The 13,154-nt window shown below is 36.5% G+C and overlaps 1 protein-coding gene across 8 annotated transcripts in view; it reads right to left on the bottom strand.

Moving 5' to 3' along the window:
• USP16 (ubiquitin specific peptidase 16) overlaps nt 1-13,154 on the bottom strand; it is a 29,180-nt gene that overhangs the window by 14,870 nt on the left and 1,156 nt on the right. For 4 of the 8 annotated variants that reach the window (XM_032393328.1, XM_032393326.1, XM_032393329.1 and 1 more), the window contains 8 exons: nt 10,874-10,975; nt 8,779-8,957; nt 4,714-4,817; nt 3,832-3,935; nt 2,670-2,854; nt 1,988-2,083; nt 1,276-1,406; nt 877-964 (listed from right to left, as the gene is read on the bottom strand). In XM_032393328.1, the coding sequence (XP_032249219.1) occupies nt 877-964; nt 1,276-1,406; nt 1,988-2,083; nt 2,670-2,854; nt 3,832-3,935; nt 4,714-4,817; nt 8,779-8,957; nt 10,874-10,934 (948 nt within the window). In that variant the 5' untranslated portion in view covers nt 10,935-10,975. The remainder of the gene's footprint in view (nt 1-876; nt 965-1,275; nt 1,407-1,987; nt 2,084-2,669; nt 2,855-3,831; nt 3,936-4,713; nt 4,818-8,778; nt 8,958-10,873; nt 10,976-13,154) is intronic. The other 4 variants (XM_032393331.1, XM_032393333.1, XM_032393330.1 and 1 more) reach the window with 3 other exon arrangements.

Below are 13,154 nucleotides of genomic sequence, written 5' to 3'. Positions count from 1 at the left end.
GGAGGGCACGTTCTGCATGGAGCACTGGGTGTTATGCACAAACAATGAATCATGGAACACTATATCTAAAACTAATGATGTAATGTATGGGGATTAACACAACAATAAAAAATTTTAAATAAAAAAAAAAATAAGAGCAAAATAAATATTATCACTAGTTATCACTTGTTATCACTCGTATTACTATTATTAATTATACTCAACATCCCCAAATACATTACTTTTCATCTGGCAATTTACAATTAAAAACATAGGGGCGCCTGGGTGGCTCAGTTGGTTAAGCGACTGCCTTCGGCTCAGGTCATGATCCTGGAGTCCCTGGATCGAGTCCCGCATCGGGCTCCCTGCTCGGCAGGGAGTCTACTTCTCCCTCTGACCCTCCCCCCTCTCATGTGCTCTCTCTCATTCTCTCTCTCTCTCAAATAAATAAATAAAATCTTTAAAAAAAAAACAATTAAAAACATAACTATGTTCCCTCTTAAAAATGAACATACTTCCTAGACTCAAAAAGCTGTGTTAAATCACACTCAGAGTAAGAATAAGAATGCACTGCAACTGGGAACGGTTTTGGGAGAAACATTTTCCAATACTCTGGAGCTCTCCTGGCATAGGCTAGTATAATAGAATAGAACTAAAGAACAATAATGCCCTAACCAGCAAGGAAAACAGAGCATCATGAAAAGGAGAATCATTTCTAATTCTCTTCATTCATTCTACTGATTAAAATATACCAGTTGAAAACACTGGTGTAGAAAAAAAATTTTAAATACAATGGCCTCAATAACTAGTTTCATTGCTTTAATAACCCTCTAAGATGTCAAATGCCTGACAAGTTAATGACGATGGGATTAATTATACTGGTCAAAATATGCTAACTTGTTGTTCTTCTGCTCTCATTCCATCCAATAAATAGCGAAGCAGCTCCTGGCTGTCTTGCTGCTGATAGCCTTTAAACCGTACTGCTCTACAGAAAAAAAGAAGACAAGACACAAAGAAAAACAATGATGAGTCTACTAAAAAATCTTTTTGTAAAAGATTTTTACAAAATCCTAGGATCATATCCCAAATCTCAGAGGGTTCTAGTTTCTCAAAATTTCCACTTAGTTTGACAACACCCTTAGCAGATTTAATTTTCACATTAAGTTCATGTTTTTTTAATCCAAATGAAATAAACCATGCTGTAATATATATACTGGGCTGACTCTAACGAGTTTTTCATATTATTTCTCAGCATCTTACTGATGCACTGAAAACAAAATCAAAGCAGATACTCACTTTTTACAGACCTGAGAAAAGAGTTCTTTAGGTGTCACGATTCCCTTTTTGGTCTCTTGCATCTCATTAAGAAATTGGCTCATGGCTAAAGTAAGAGGGCCTGGAGGCTCAAGGTTTATTTCTAAGGGTTCCTGAATATGGGAATAAAAATTACTTTCTTCAGTCAAAGTATGGAATCATTTATGTTACCAAATCGTAGCTAGTCAACTTGTTAATGCCAATGTTCCTGATAGAGCTGTCCCATTTAAAACTTCAAAATGTACATCAAAAGATGTAGAAAGTTTCTGTTCATTGACTATGAAGAATTCAGTTCTACTGTTTTAGTTTTAGAATATCAGGAGCAGACCACCTAAGAACTGAAAGAGCCAGAGCAAAATGTAAATAATAAAAATGGATAGGTTAAAATTCATTTTGCTACACACAATTTAAGCCACCTGAAAAGCTGTTGAAAATAATAATGCATGCCTAGGGCTTCACGCCTATCAACAGCTTTCCCAAGAAGGACACCAAACACCAGAGCACAGCAGAACATGGCATACACATAGCAAATAAATCTAAAGGCTTAATCTATTAGCCTGAAAATGTTTAACTCAGTAGCCTAAAATAAAAGCAAACAAAACAAGTAAAAAAAGGTGAAAATGAGCATCAATTCTTTAAAATAATTTTGAATGCGGATATTACTGACTGTAAAAGAAAATCTTAAAGTACATACAGTTAGTGCCAAATCGGGTGGTTCAATTTTTACAATTGTTCCGGACATTTTTACTTCTTTTAGTAGTTCTCTCAGCACCGGCGTTTGTGACAAATTCTGGAATAAAGGATGGAAAAGAAAAGGAAAATTATTTAAAAGCAAATCAAATATTTATTTCATCACTCAAATATTTAAATAATTCAAGTATTTCTTAAGCGTCTATTCTACCAAAACAGAGAATCACTATCAACACTGCAGTCTTCATTGTATCTATCTTAGGAAACAAAAAGTAACAGCATGCTCTTCTCCCCCACCTTATTTGGCTCCTAAGTTCTTCAGTTCAGCGCTTACTCATCACCTCAAAAGGGCACTGCCTACTATCCAACATGAAGTAGCTACCTTACCACCACCACCACTTGTAACTAGGTATTTGTTTCTGTACTAGGTTATCCTGTACTTCCCCCACCTGAGTACAAATTCCTTGAAGCCAGGGGCCATGTTTGTTTTGAACTCTAACGCACCCCAGTGCTTAGCACAGTGTTTTACTGTCATGCAAAGTCAACATTTCCTTAAGTATTCTTCGAAAACTCAGAAATAAATTACTTGGGGAAAAAACTTAATACTGTAAGTAACAAGTATGCAAAAACATCCTATAATGTGAGGAAAAAGATTTTTAAAGAGGGAAAAAAATTAACATTGGCACCTGCATAACTGCATTGAAGAAACATGTATTTCCCAAATTACTGAGTCCTTTCACAGTTATTTGGGAAGCAGAATTCGTGGAAGGATTTTCTTTAGTCATGTTTTCCTTTTTATCTCGTTCTTGTTCATTTTTACTCTCCTTTTCTAATTTTTTATTTTCAAGTTCAATGTTACCATCTTTTGCTGCTTTAAGGAAAAAAAAAGGAAGAAAAAAAAGACCCAGCAAAATGTGTAATACAACTATACCAAATGCAAAGTTATACTTGGGACAGAGTACTAGAATTTGTGAATTTTTACCTAACATCATTATTCCCAGCTGTTTGATTTTAAATGTTTTCTAATAAATATAAGTAAATTACCATCACCAGAGAAAAACCAATAAAAAATATTCAAAAGTGATGGAAGCATTAGTTTGACAAATGAAACCAAACAGTGTATGTTTGGCATAAACCTTCCTCTTTTTACTGCACAGTTTTTTGGTTTTTGTTTTTTTCCAAATGAGCACATCCTACCTTATGAAAATAGAGTATAAAGCAATCAAGTAAAGAATGTGGACATGAAATAAATTTTTAAATGAATGGGTCAAAAATGAATCCTGAAGTTAAGAACAAACAATGCTGGCCGTGCAAAGATACTCTGTGACTGTAAAAATCAAAACAAGCTTAAAGCAGATGATGTATGCCAACCCAATTAATTATGTATGAAAAGAAGTTGAAAAATATCTGGCCTTCACTTTTATATCATCCAAACACAAATATAACAAAATAAATTCAGTATGAGGCAGGTCTCTCTCAAGCCCCCTACAGAAAGGGCATCACTGCTCATTACTTCAGCTCATCACAGACTCTTTATCATATCTGACTAGACTGTTCCTCAGATTCCCTTCTAACACATTATAATAATCTCTATTCCCACTGTTTTACATTCTTAACCAAAAATAGTTTCACAGTTTGAAATCAACCATAATTCATTTTACTCAGGTATATGTAATGCTGAGCAGTACAAATACATTAAGTAAGATACATTAATAGATACACTAAGATGCATTAGTTAACATTACAGTATACATTAGATACATTAAGTTAAATAGATACATTAAGTTCACATTAAATAGATACATTAACTTAACATTACAGTATACATTAAGAAAGAAATTATTTTACCTGATTTTGGAGTTGTAATACCAGCTTGTTTTCTAACAAAATCAACCACCTGACCCAATCTGTTTGAACTACAATACTGGACTTCATCATCACATAGGTAACACCTGTGTCCCAAAAAAACCACAGAGAAGAAAAGTGACAAACACAACCAAAAAAGGGGATGAATTATAATTCTTGGAAACCAAAATGTGTAACCACCAAATTATTCTACTAAAGAAAATCAAAATAAAAATGTTGTGTTTTCTTGAAGAAGACTATCCATGTTACCTCTGGCTTACTTAGTAAGGCCAGCCAGAACTGTGGCTACATATAAATACTGTGGGAAAACTCCAATCATTTTATTGAAATGGCTATTAACAATATTAAAGTCAAAAGTTTTTTCTACGCATATTTCAAACTACAGACCTACATCGTCAAAATTAACAAGTTTTACAACTGACAGATGATGTGCAGTGAACACTACTGTGTAAATGTTTTTTAAAGATGTGAAAATTTGTTTTGATGATGTTACAAGAAATATACATACCAGCTTGACATTTATTTTCACGCAAATTCACTGCCAAAATTTTACTATATTCTCAGTTCATCTGAAATTTGTTCTCAGTGTCCCAAATTTTAAATAACCCACTACATGCCATTTATAATATCACAAGCAAGAAAAACAAAAGGGTGAAGATTCATGTCTTCTACATGCTACAATTTCTATGTGCGTACAATACTAAGCGAAAGGTTCTCAAATATCACATTCTCAAGCCTTCTGAAAGTTACAGTATTTAAACAAACCCTACAAAAATTTAAACTTTCTTGCTCCTTAAACACCTCCATTCTCCAATATTTCAAATAGTTACCAGTCAACTGACAGGCACAAGAGTTGAAACTTACCATACACTCCAGTTGTCCAAACTGAGAACCAGACAATGAGGTTCAGATCTTGGTGTCATATAGTGCTTCAAGGCATGTTGCTCCTGAGAATCTCTGCCACAGCCCTAGAGAATCATAATCATAAGCCTCGAAGCCACGAAAGTTCACAAAAAGAGAATTCATAATCCATAATGCACAAGAAAGTGGCCTGAGAAATTCTGTCATTCTTACAATTCTGAAAATAACAGATTAGCCTCTAGAGAGTCCCGATTTTGTGAAAACCTAAATACAAATAGGCAACGGATCTCAACAAGAAGGTATTTAGGAACCGTGCATTCAAAGTAGTCTTCCTCTCCAACTTGTGCTTTCCAGTCCCAACTAAACCATGCTGATGAGCCATTCACTAGGTCTAGTGTGAGCCACTTAACAGCTTCCTAAGTATTTTCCTGACTTCGACTTCTTTCTTCACAAACGTATTTTTTCAGTTTAATAGTATCTAAAACGAATTTCTGTTCATATACTCAATTCAAAAATTATGAATTGCTTTCAAACTTCTAATTAACAAACCTGATACCATCTGAGCTCACCCTACTTTCCAGGGTTAGCTTTCATATTGTCCTATATCAAATCCCACTCAGTCTTCAAGGTCTAGCTCAAAGGCCACCTCCTCTCAGAAGCCTATGCTTATCCTTCCAGATGAGAAAACATTGTATTCTCGCTGTAAACAAACTCCTACAAAACATGGTGTAAAAAAAAAAAAAAGAACATGGTGTAAATTCCTGGTGGCACTCCTTATTTTCTACTTCATATTAAAGTTGTTAATGTTTATATCCTTCCTCCCCTGGATTATAAATCCTGAAGATACAAAAACAGAACTAATCTTCTATTACCAAAAAAAAATGTAGCAAATGGAAGGAGGTCAATAAGCATTAATTGAACAAGCAAATGGGAGATTTTCACCTACAAGATGTATGTATAGACTTATTCATAAAAGAACATGGCCAGATTTTCTGTCTTTCGCTGGTTAAATCACTGCTATGAAATATATCTTCATTGTGTATCCATCTGAAATCAGGCCACCCACTCCCTTGGATTGCACTACAGAAGAGGTCCTGTTTCTCTAAAGCTAAAAATACACCTCGAAGGGGAACTGTTTACCAATGGCTTCTAATCTTTTAATTATGATATCAACACTACTGATTTAATTTATCCCACTCAACATTCAATTATAAAATAAATGAGTATTAATTTTGAAATAACACCATTTGAGATCATTTGAAACGTAAGAAGAATGAGATGACCTGTCTTAAGACAGCAGTTGAGAATCACTTTCTAACAGTGCAAAAGGTAACTATAGTAGGACAAAAGTTAACAATTAATAGTGATATTGTCTTACCCTTAGGAACTAAATAGGTAGCAAAATAAAATTTATAATAGGAAATGTATTCTGGAAAATTTCAAGTAACAAAATATATTCATTCTCACCATATATATTTAAGAGCTTCAGTGAAAACCTTTCAAATACAAATAATAAATATGTTCTTTGCAGTCATTCAATTTTTTTTTTTTTTAAGTAGGCTCCATGCCCAGCGTGGAGCCCAATGTGGGGCTTGAACTCATGACCCTGAGATTAAGACCTGAGCTGAGATCAAGAGTTGGATGCTTAGCCAACTGAGCCCCAACATTCAAATACTTTTAAACTGTCTGACTGCAATGAGATAGCACTATTCCCCTATCAGAATGGTTAAAATAATAAACGGTGACAATACTAAATGCTAGCAAGAATGCAGAGAAAGCCGATCACTCATACACTGCAGGTAGGAATATAAAACATTATGGACACTCTGGAAAACAGTTTGGCAGTTTCTTTTTTTTTTTTTTTTTTAAGATTTTATTTATTTATTTGACAGAGACGTAGCGAGAGAGGGAACACAAGCAGGGGGAGTGGGAGAGGGAGAAGCAGGCTTCCCATGGAGAAAGGAGCCCGATGCAGGGCTCGATCCCAGGACCCTGGGATCATGACCTGAGCCAAAGGCAGACACCTAATGACTGAGCCACCCAGGCACCCCCAGTTTGGCAGTTTCTTAAAAACTAAACATTCAACTAATATATGATGTAGTAATTGCACTCTTGGACATTTTTCCAGAAAAATGAAATCATAAAAACTTGTATATAAATGTTCATAGCAGCTTTATTTGTAATCACCAAATTTGGAATGGGACAGCCCAGATGTCCTTCAACAGAAGAATAAACAAACTGTGGTACATCTACAGCATGGAATACTACTCAGTAATAAAAAAGAGCTATTGATATACACAATTTAGATGACTCTTCAGGCAATTATGCTAAGTGAAAAAAGCCAATCCAAAAATGTTGCATACTGTATGATTCCATTTATATAAAATTTTTGAAATGACAAAATTTTAGAAATAGGGAACAGATTAGTGGTTGCCAGGGGCTAGGGGGAGAGATGGCAGTAGGGATATGGGTATAATTAAAAAAGGGCAACACGTGGGGCACCTGCGTGGCTCAGCTGGTTGACCATCCGACTCTTCATCTCAGCTCAGGTCTTGGTCTCAGGGTCGTGGGTTCAAGCCTCGCATTAGCCTACTTAAAAAAAGTGGGCAGGGGGATGGACAACACTAGAGATCTGTGTAATTTAAAAGTACTCAGTATCTTGACTGTGGTAGTGGATACATGAATCTAGACAGGTGACAAAACTACACAGAACTTAATATACACAATCGCACATGCACAACATAACATACAAATGAAGAGAAGTAAAACTAGGAAGAACTGATTAAAATTGATGGATTGGGGGCGCCTGGGTGGCTCAGTTGGTGAAGCGTCTGCCTTCGGCTCAGGTCATGATCTCAGGGTCCTGGGATCAAGCCCCGCATCGGGCTCCCTGCTTGGCGGGAAGACTGCTTCTCCCTCTCCCACTCCCCCTGCTTGTGTTCCCTCTCTCACTGTGTCTCTCTCTGTCAAATAAATAAAGTCTTTTTAAATAAATAAATAAATAAATAAAATTGATGGATTGTATCAATATTAATATCCTGGTTGTGATATCATACTATAGTTTCGTAAAATGTTCCACTGGGGTGGGGCACCTGGGTGGCTCAGTTGGTTAAGCATCTGCCTCCGGCTCAGGGCATGATCCCAAGGTCCTGGGATTCAGCCCCCCCATCGGGCTCCCTGCAGAGTCTGTTTCTCCCTCTCCCACTGCTCCTCCCCACCCCCATCAGCTTGTGCTCTTTCTCTCTCACTTGCTCTCTCTCAAATAAATAAAATCTTCAAAAAAAAAAAAAAAGCTCCACTGGGGGAAATGGGGCAGTGTATATAGGGATATCTCTGTATTATTTCTTATACTGCATATGAATCTATAATTATCTCAATAAAAATTTCAATTAAAAAAAAAAAAAGTCCTCTGCCTCATCTTGAAGCTTCATGACAGGAATGCCTAGCAGCCCAGTTGCCTAACATATAAACTTGACTTGCCACCAATAACAGAGAAAGAGACCCTGACCGTTATTATCATGACAATACCTGTGAGCTGTTCTGCCCCCAGATACCATCCATGCCCCTAAACCCAGGTACTCATTCCCACAGCTGCCACGAATGTGGCCTACTGACAGCTCACAGCTCAGTCTATCCATCCCCAGGAATTATCCTCAGATTGTAATGGAGCTGCCTTGCCCAAGGTTAGTCCCCCTCCCCAGCAGCATCCCACATCCAATCTTAGTCTATGCACAAGAACAAAGGCCTGGCCCCTTGTCTCAGTTCAGGACATCTCTGAAGGCCAGAATTCATTGTGGGATCAGCTGAGGCCCCATAGCACTGCCTCTTACTTCAGCTTCTCCCTCTGCTTAATCTTGCCTCTCTAACTCTCTTCCTGGTTGTGGTACCTGAAAGCACTCCCCAGTAAACCACCTATACACAAACCTCAGTCCCCAAATCTGTTCCCCAGGGAATAGAGCCTATGCCCCCTGGCAGCCTACTCACCCAAACTGTGGTTTTATGTAATACCTTCTAAAATAAATTCAAAGAGTTTTACAAAATCCCATATTGATCAAAACCTAAGCATACCTGATGGCCACATTTAAGACATAGCCAAACTGAAGGGTTTTCTTCCGTTTCTTCTTCGGATTTATCTTTTACTTTATTGTCCGTCTTACAATCTTGGCAAATATTCCATTCCACATTCAATAAAGCCCTTTTCAAATTACCTTGTTCCAATCCTTTTCTAATGTGTCTGCACATAGGTTCTATTAAAACAAATAATAAAGGAGTATGTGAGGTAAAAATGGCTTTCTGCAGTTAAACTCAAAACTTACCCTTCATTTGAACTTCAAAAATGAATTTATAAACAAATTGTTAGATAATCTGAAAGCTTAAATTTCTGTTTCACATTTGAATATTATGATGATGGAAGAGATTTTATACAGATTTGAAATTTTGGCTTTTTGAAGTCCTAGGTATAAACATCACCATCCCAAATTCACTTCAATTTATTTATCTATTTCCTTTAAATTAAGGCCTTTATCATATTAATTATTCTCTTTATCCTAACAGGTTCATGAAGAAGGTCCTTCGTTAAGTCAACATTAGAACTATCGCAGGCCCAGCACTATGGTAGGGGCCAGGGAACCTAAAAAAGACCAAGCCACAGCTCTTCTCTTTGAGTAGTATTCTGGCAGAAGCAGATAAATAAATAAATGTATAAGAATCTCCAAAATGTTAAAACAAACAAAAAAATTATCTCCAAAATGTGCTGCAGCAGTACACAGAGGGCTAAAATCAATGAAGGTTACCTAGGGTAGGTAACATCTGCACAGTCTTATTAACAGTAAGAAGGTTTTCTGGTATTAAGCACTTACTATGAGCCTCACACTGTGCTAAATGTTTTGGCATACACGCTCTCATCAGAAAGACACTACTAGGGCGCCTGGGTGGCTCAGTCGGTTAAGCGACTGCCTTCAGCTCAGGTCATGATCCTGGAGTCCCGGGATCGAGTCCCGCATCGGGCTCCCTGCTCAGCGGGGAGTCTGCTTCTCCCTCTGATCCTCCTCCCTCTCACGCTCTCTGTCTCTCATTCTCTCTCTCGCAAATAAATAAATAAAATCTTAAAAAAAAAAAAAAAAAAAAGAAAAGAAAGACACTACTATCCCCAGTGACAGATGAGGAAACTAAGATTTAGTGCCCAAGATGACATAACTACAGAGTGGCTATGCCAGAATTTGGACTCAGGTCTTCCTGACCTCAAAGCTCACACTTTAAACTATGAACTCAGGGACTACAGAACAACTGAAAAGGCCATATCCCACGAACAAACGTATGTAGGTATAAAATGTCAAAGTTCATACTATCTCCTCAAACTGTTTCCTCACACGTGTAAAAACGAGCAGCTGGACCTGAAACTGAAAACCCTGTTGGGACCAGATCAGTAAAGGGTTTTGCAAGTCACTCTAAATCGCTTCAGTTGTTTCAGGGACCCAAGAGGTTCAGAAACCAGTCAAGTGGCACATTTAGCTTATGTACAATGAACTTGCACCCAGAGAAAATAAATACAAATGAGATCATACAAAAAACTACTAAATCCCAGTAGGTGGTCAAAGAAACACAAACTAAAAAAAGAAAATACTCTTTTTCAACTAGACAATCAGCAGATGTTTATAAATGATACTAGCAAGTATTGATATCATTAAGGGGAATGGGCACTTTATTTCACTGCTAGGGGGCCTTTAAGTTAGTAAAAAATTTTTGAAGGGCATTTAGCTATGGAACCAAGAGAGTCTTGAAAATATTTATGCCATTTAATTCAGCACTTCTACTTCTAAAATCTGTACTAAAAAGATAGCTGGATGTGCAAAGAGATTTAGCTACAAAAATGTTTACTATCACTCCATTCAATATCACTGAAAAGTTAAAAATTACCTAAATTTGTAACAGTGGGGAATTACCTAAGTAAATTATGAAATATGCACCCATGGTCCTTTACATCAATGGAGTATCATGCCATTAAGAATATTAAGACTATTAAATGACATGGAGATAAAAACATTAAGTTAAAATGCAAATTACAGAACAATAATGTACACTTTGATCCCATTTGTACATATTAAAATATATGTCCATTTAGGGATATAAACATAACTTTAAAGATTCAATTGGTGAAATATACCTAAAGATTCAGAAGAATCATCAATTGGAACAGTTTTTCCCTTTGTCCGTTTCTTTCCCATGTTGGCACTTTATGGATTACTTACTGACACAAAATAACAATCTAGAAAACAAGATAAAGTTAGCTTGACAAAAAAAAAAAAAAGAGTATGTTTTATATTTCTCTAGGCAATAGTAACTAAGCCACATATTTTACATGTCTATCACACTTTATAATTTACAGAGACCATTCACATGTATCATCCAGTTTTCAGTAAGAACTCTGAAGTAGATAGGATAGTATTACCCCTGTTTTTCATAGCTTAGAAAACTGATTCTTAGTAAGATTAAGAGTTTTGCAATGAGGGGCGCCTGGGTGGCTCAGTCATTGGGTGTCTGCCTTCGGCTCAGGTCATGATCCCAGTGTCCTGGGATCGAGCCCCGCATCAGGCTCCCTGCTCCGTGGGAGGCCTGCTTCTCCCTCTCCCACTCCCCCTGCTTGCATTCCCCCTCTCGCTGTGTCTCTCTCTGTCAAATAAATAAAATCTTTAAAAAAAAAAAAAAAAAAAAGAGTTTTGCAATGAATGTAAGAGTCAGGAAAGAACCTGTGTCTTCTTACACAGATCCTAAAAAGTCTCAGCACTTTACACTATCAGGAATTTAACTTCTCACTAAATAAATGTGGAGTGGTGGTGGCATTTTGAAACAGAATAATGTCCCTTCCTTCTAAGCTATCTTTCTTAGCTCTGCAGTCTATGCAAATGAAACTGATAATTTCTCCAAGAAAAATCTGAAATAATTCTGAAGATAATCTACTAAAGGGAGTTAGAAAATTTATAAACTTCAAAGCCAAATATAAAAAGTGATCCACTGTTCCACATTTTCCATACCAGGATTCCCTCTGGGTATTAGCTAACTGAGAATTTATTACAACTGCATTCTCAACTGTTTACGTTATTATATTACTGCCAAAATCAGCTTGGAAGACTATGACAAATCTAGCTGCACATCAAATCTTCACCTCCTTAGTCAACAATTCAAAATTAGAATACATGAAAAGTGCTGCAAGTACATATAGATCTACCTAACTTTAAATAATAATGATTTTGAAAACTTGTATTTCACATCGAATAACTTAGTGTCAAAATCACCTAAATGACTATAATAATTATTTTACCTGGGATTCTTATTAAAATTTTGATTACATAAGTGGAAAGTAGGACCTGGGAGACAGGTTTTGAAAACACTTCCCAATTAATTCTGATACTAGCTGTCATCCTGTCCTAACTAAAGTCTTAGAAGTATTCCTCTTTCAGCTCTTACTTGGTTAGTGTAAATAAAGTTAATTCAAAAAGGTTTATATGAAGTGCCACATCAAGTAATTGTTAAACTTTCCAAGGATCATCTAAAATGTAACAAGGCTCCATGTTTACAAAATAAATGAATTAACAACAAACAAAAGAATAAAAGTATACGGGTATATACAAAACTAGGGTACTTTTTATGTATTTTGTCACCCTAAAGTAACATATTACATAATTTATCTCTTCTATAATTATAGATTTTAAGGGGAAAAAAAATAGTACCCAAGTTCTTGCCTCCAATCCAACTACCTCTAATCTGTGCTGCATTCCAGTACCAGATAGATCTTCTTCTAATACCATTTTCATCATATCCATGCTCCTGAGCTGTGCACTCACGGTCCCTTATAAATTGGCCTCAATGCTCTGGTGGTAATCCTGATTCTCATTACTTCTCAGCAAAGAACCACTAAACTTTAATTATACAGTCCGTTTGATCTTCAAAGCCATTTCATAAACATCTTATTTGATTTTCACAACAACCCTTTAAATGGAGCATTTTGCTAAAGGAAGAAACTCAGAAACAAAATGATGGAAGATCATAGGGTGGCAGAGATGGAATTAAAACACAGATCTTTCAGTTCCAAGACCACCACTCTTTGCATTCCAATCAAGCCAGTCTCTCCAAAACACTGTGGCCCCACCTCTATGACTTTGATCTCTAGCTGGGATGTTCTCTCCATCTATCCAAATCTTACCAGTCCTCCAAGATGTCCATTTCAATGAAGTCTTAGGCAACCATTCTACTCTAAATAAACCTCTCAAATGAACTTCCCTAACCTTAATAACGTGCACTGTTCGTTTTGTCCCCTAATCCAATGGGTTGCTTCGTAAATCTTTGACCTGGACACGTGTTATTTGTCTATATGGAATCTAAAGTTCTAGGAGAAAGAAATGGTTTTGGGCATCACCTCTGAATTGCCTAAAGCATCTAATACAGTG

The sequence above is a fragment of the Phoca vitulina genome, unplaced genomic scaffold (assembly GCF_004348235.1).
Source record: "Phoca vitulina isolate PV1807 unplaced genomic scaffold, GSC_HSeal_1.0 scaffold72, whole genome shotgun sequence".
Classification (NCBI taxonomy): Eukaryota; Metazoa; Chordata; class Mammalia; order Carnivora; family Phocidae; genus Phoca; species Phoca vitulina.
This window is presented reverse-complemented; position numbering and strand designations above follow the sequence as displayed.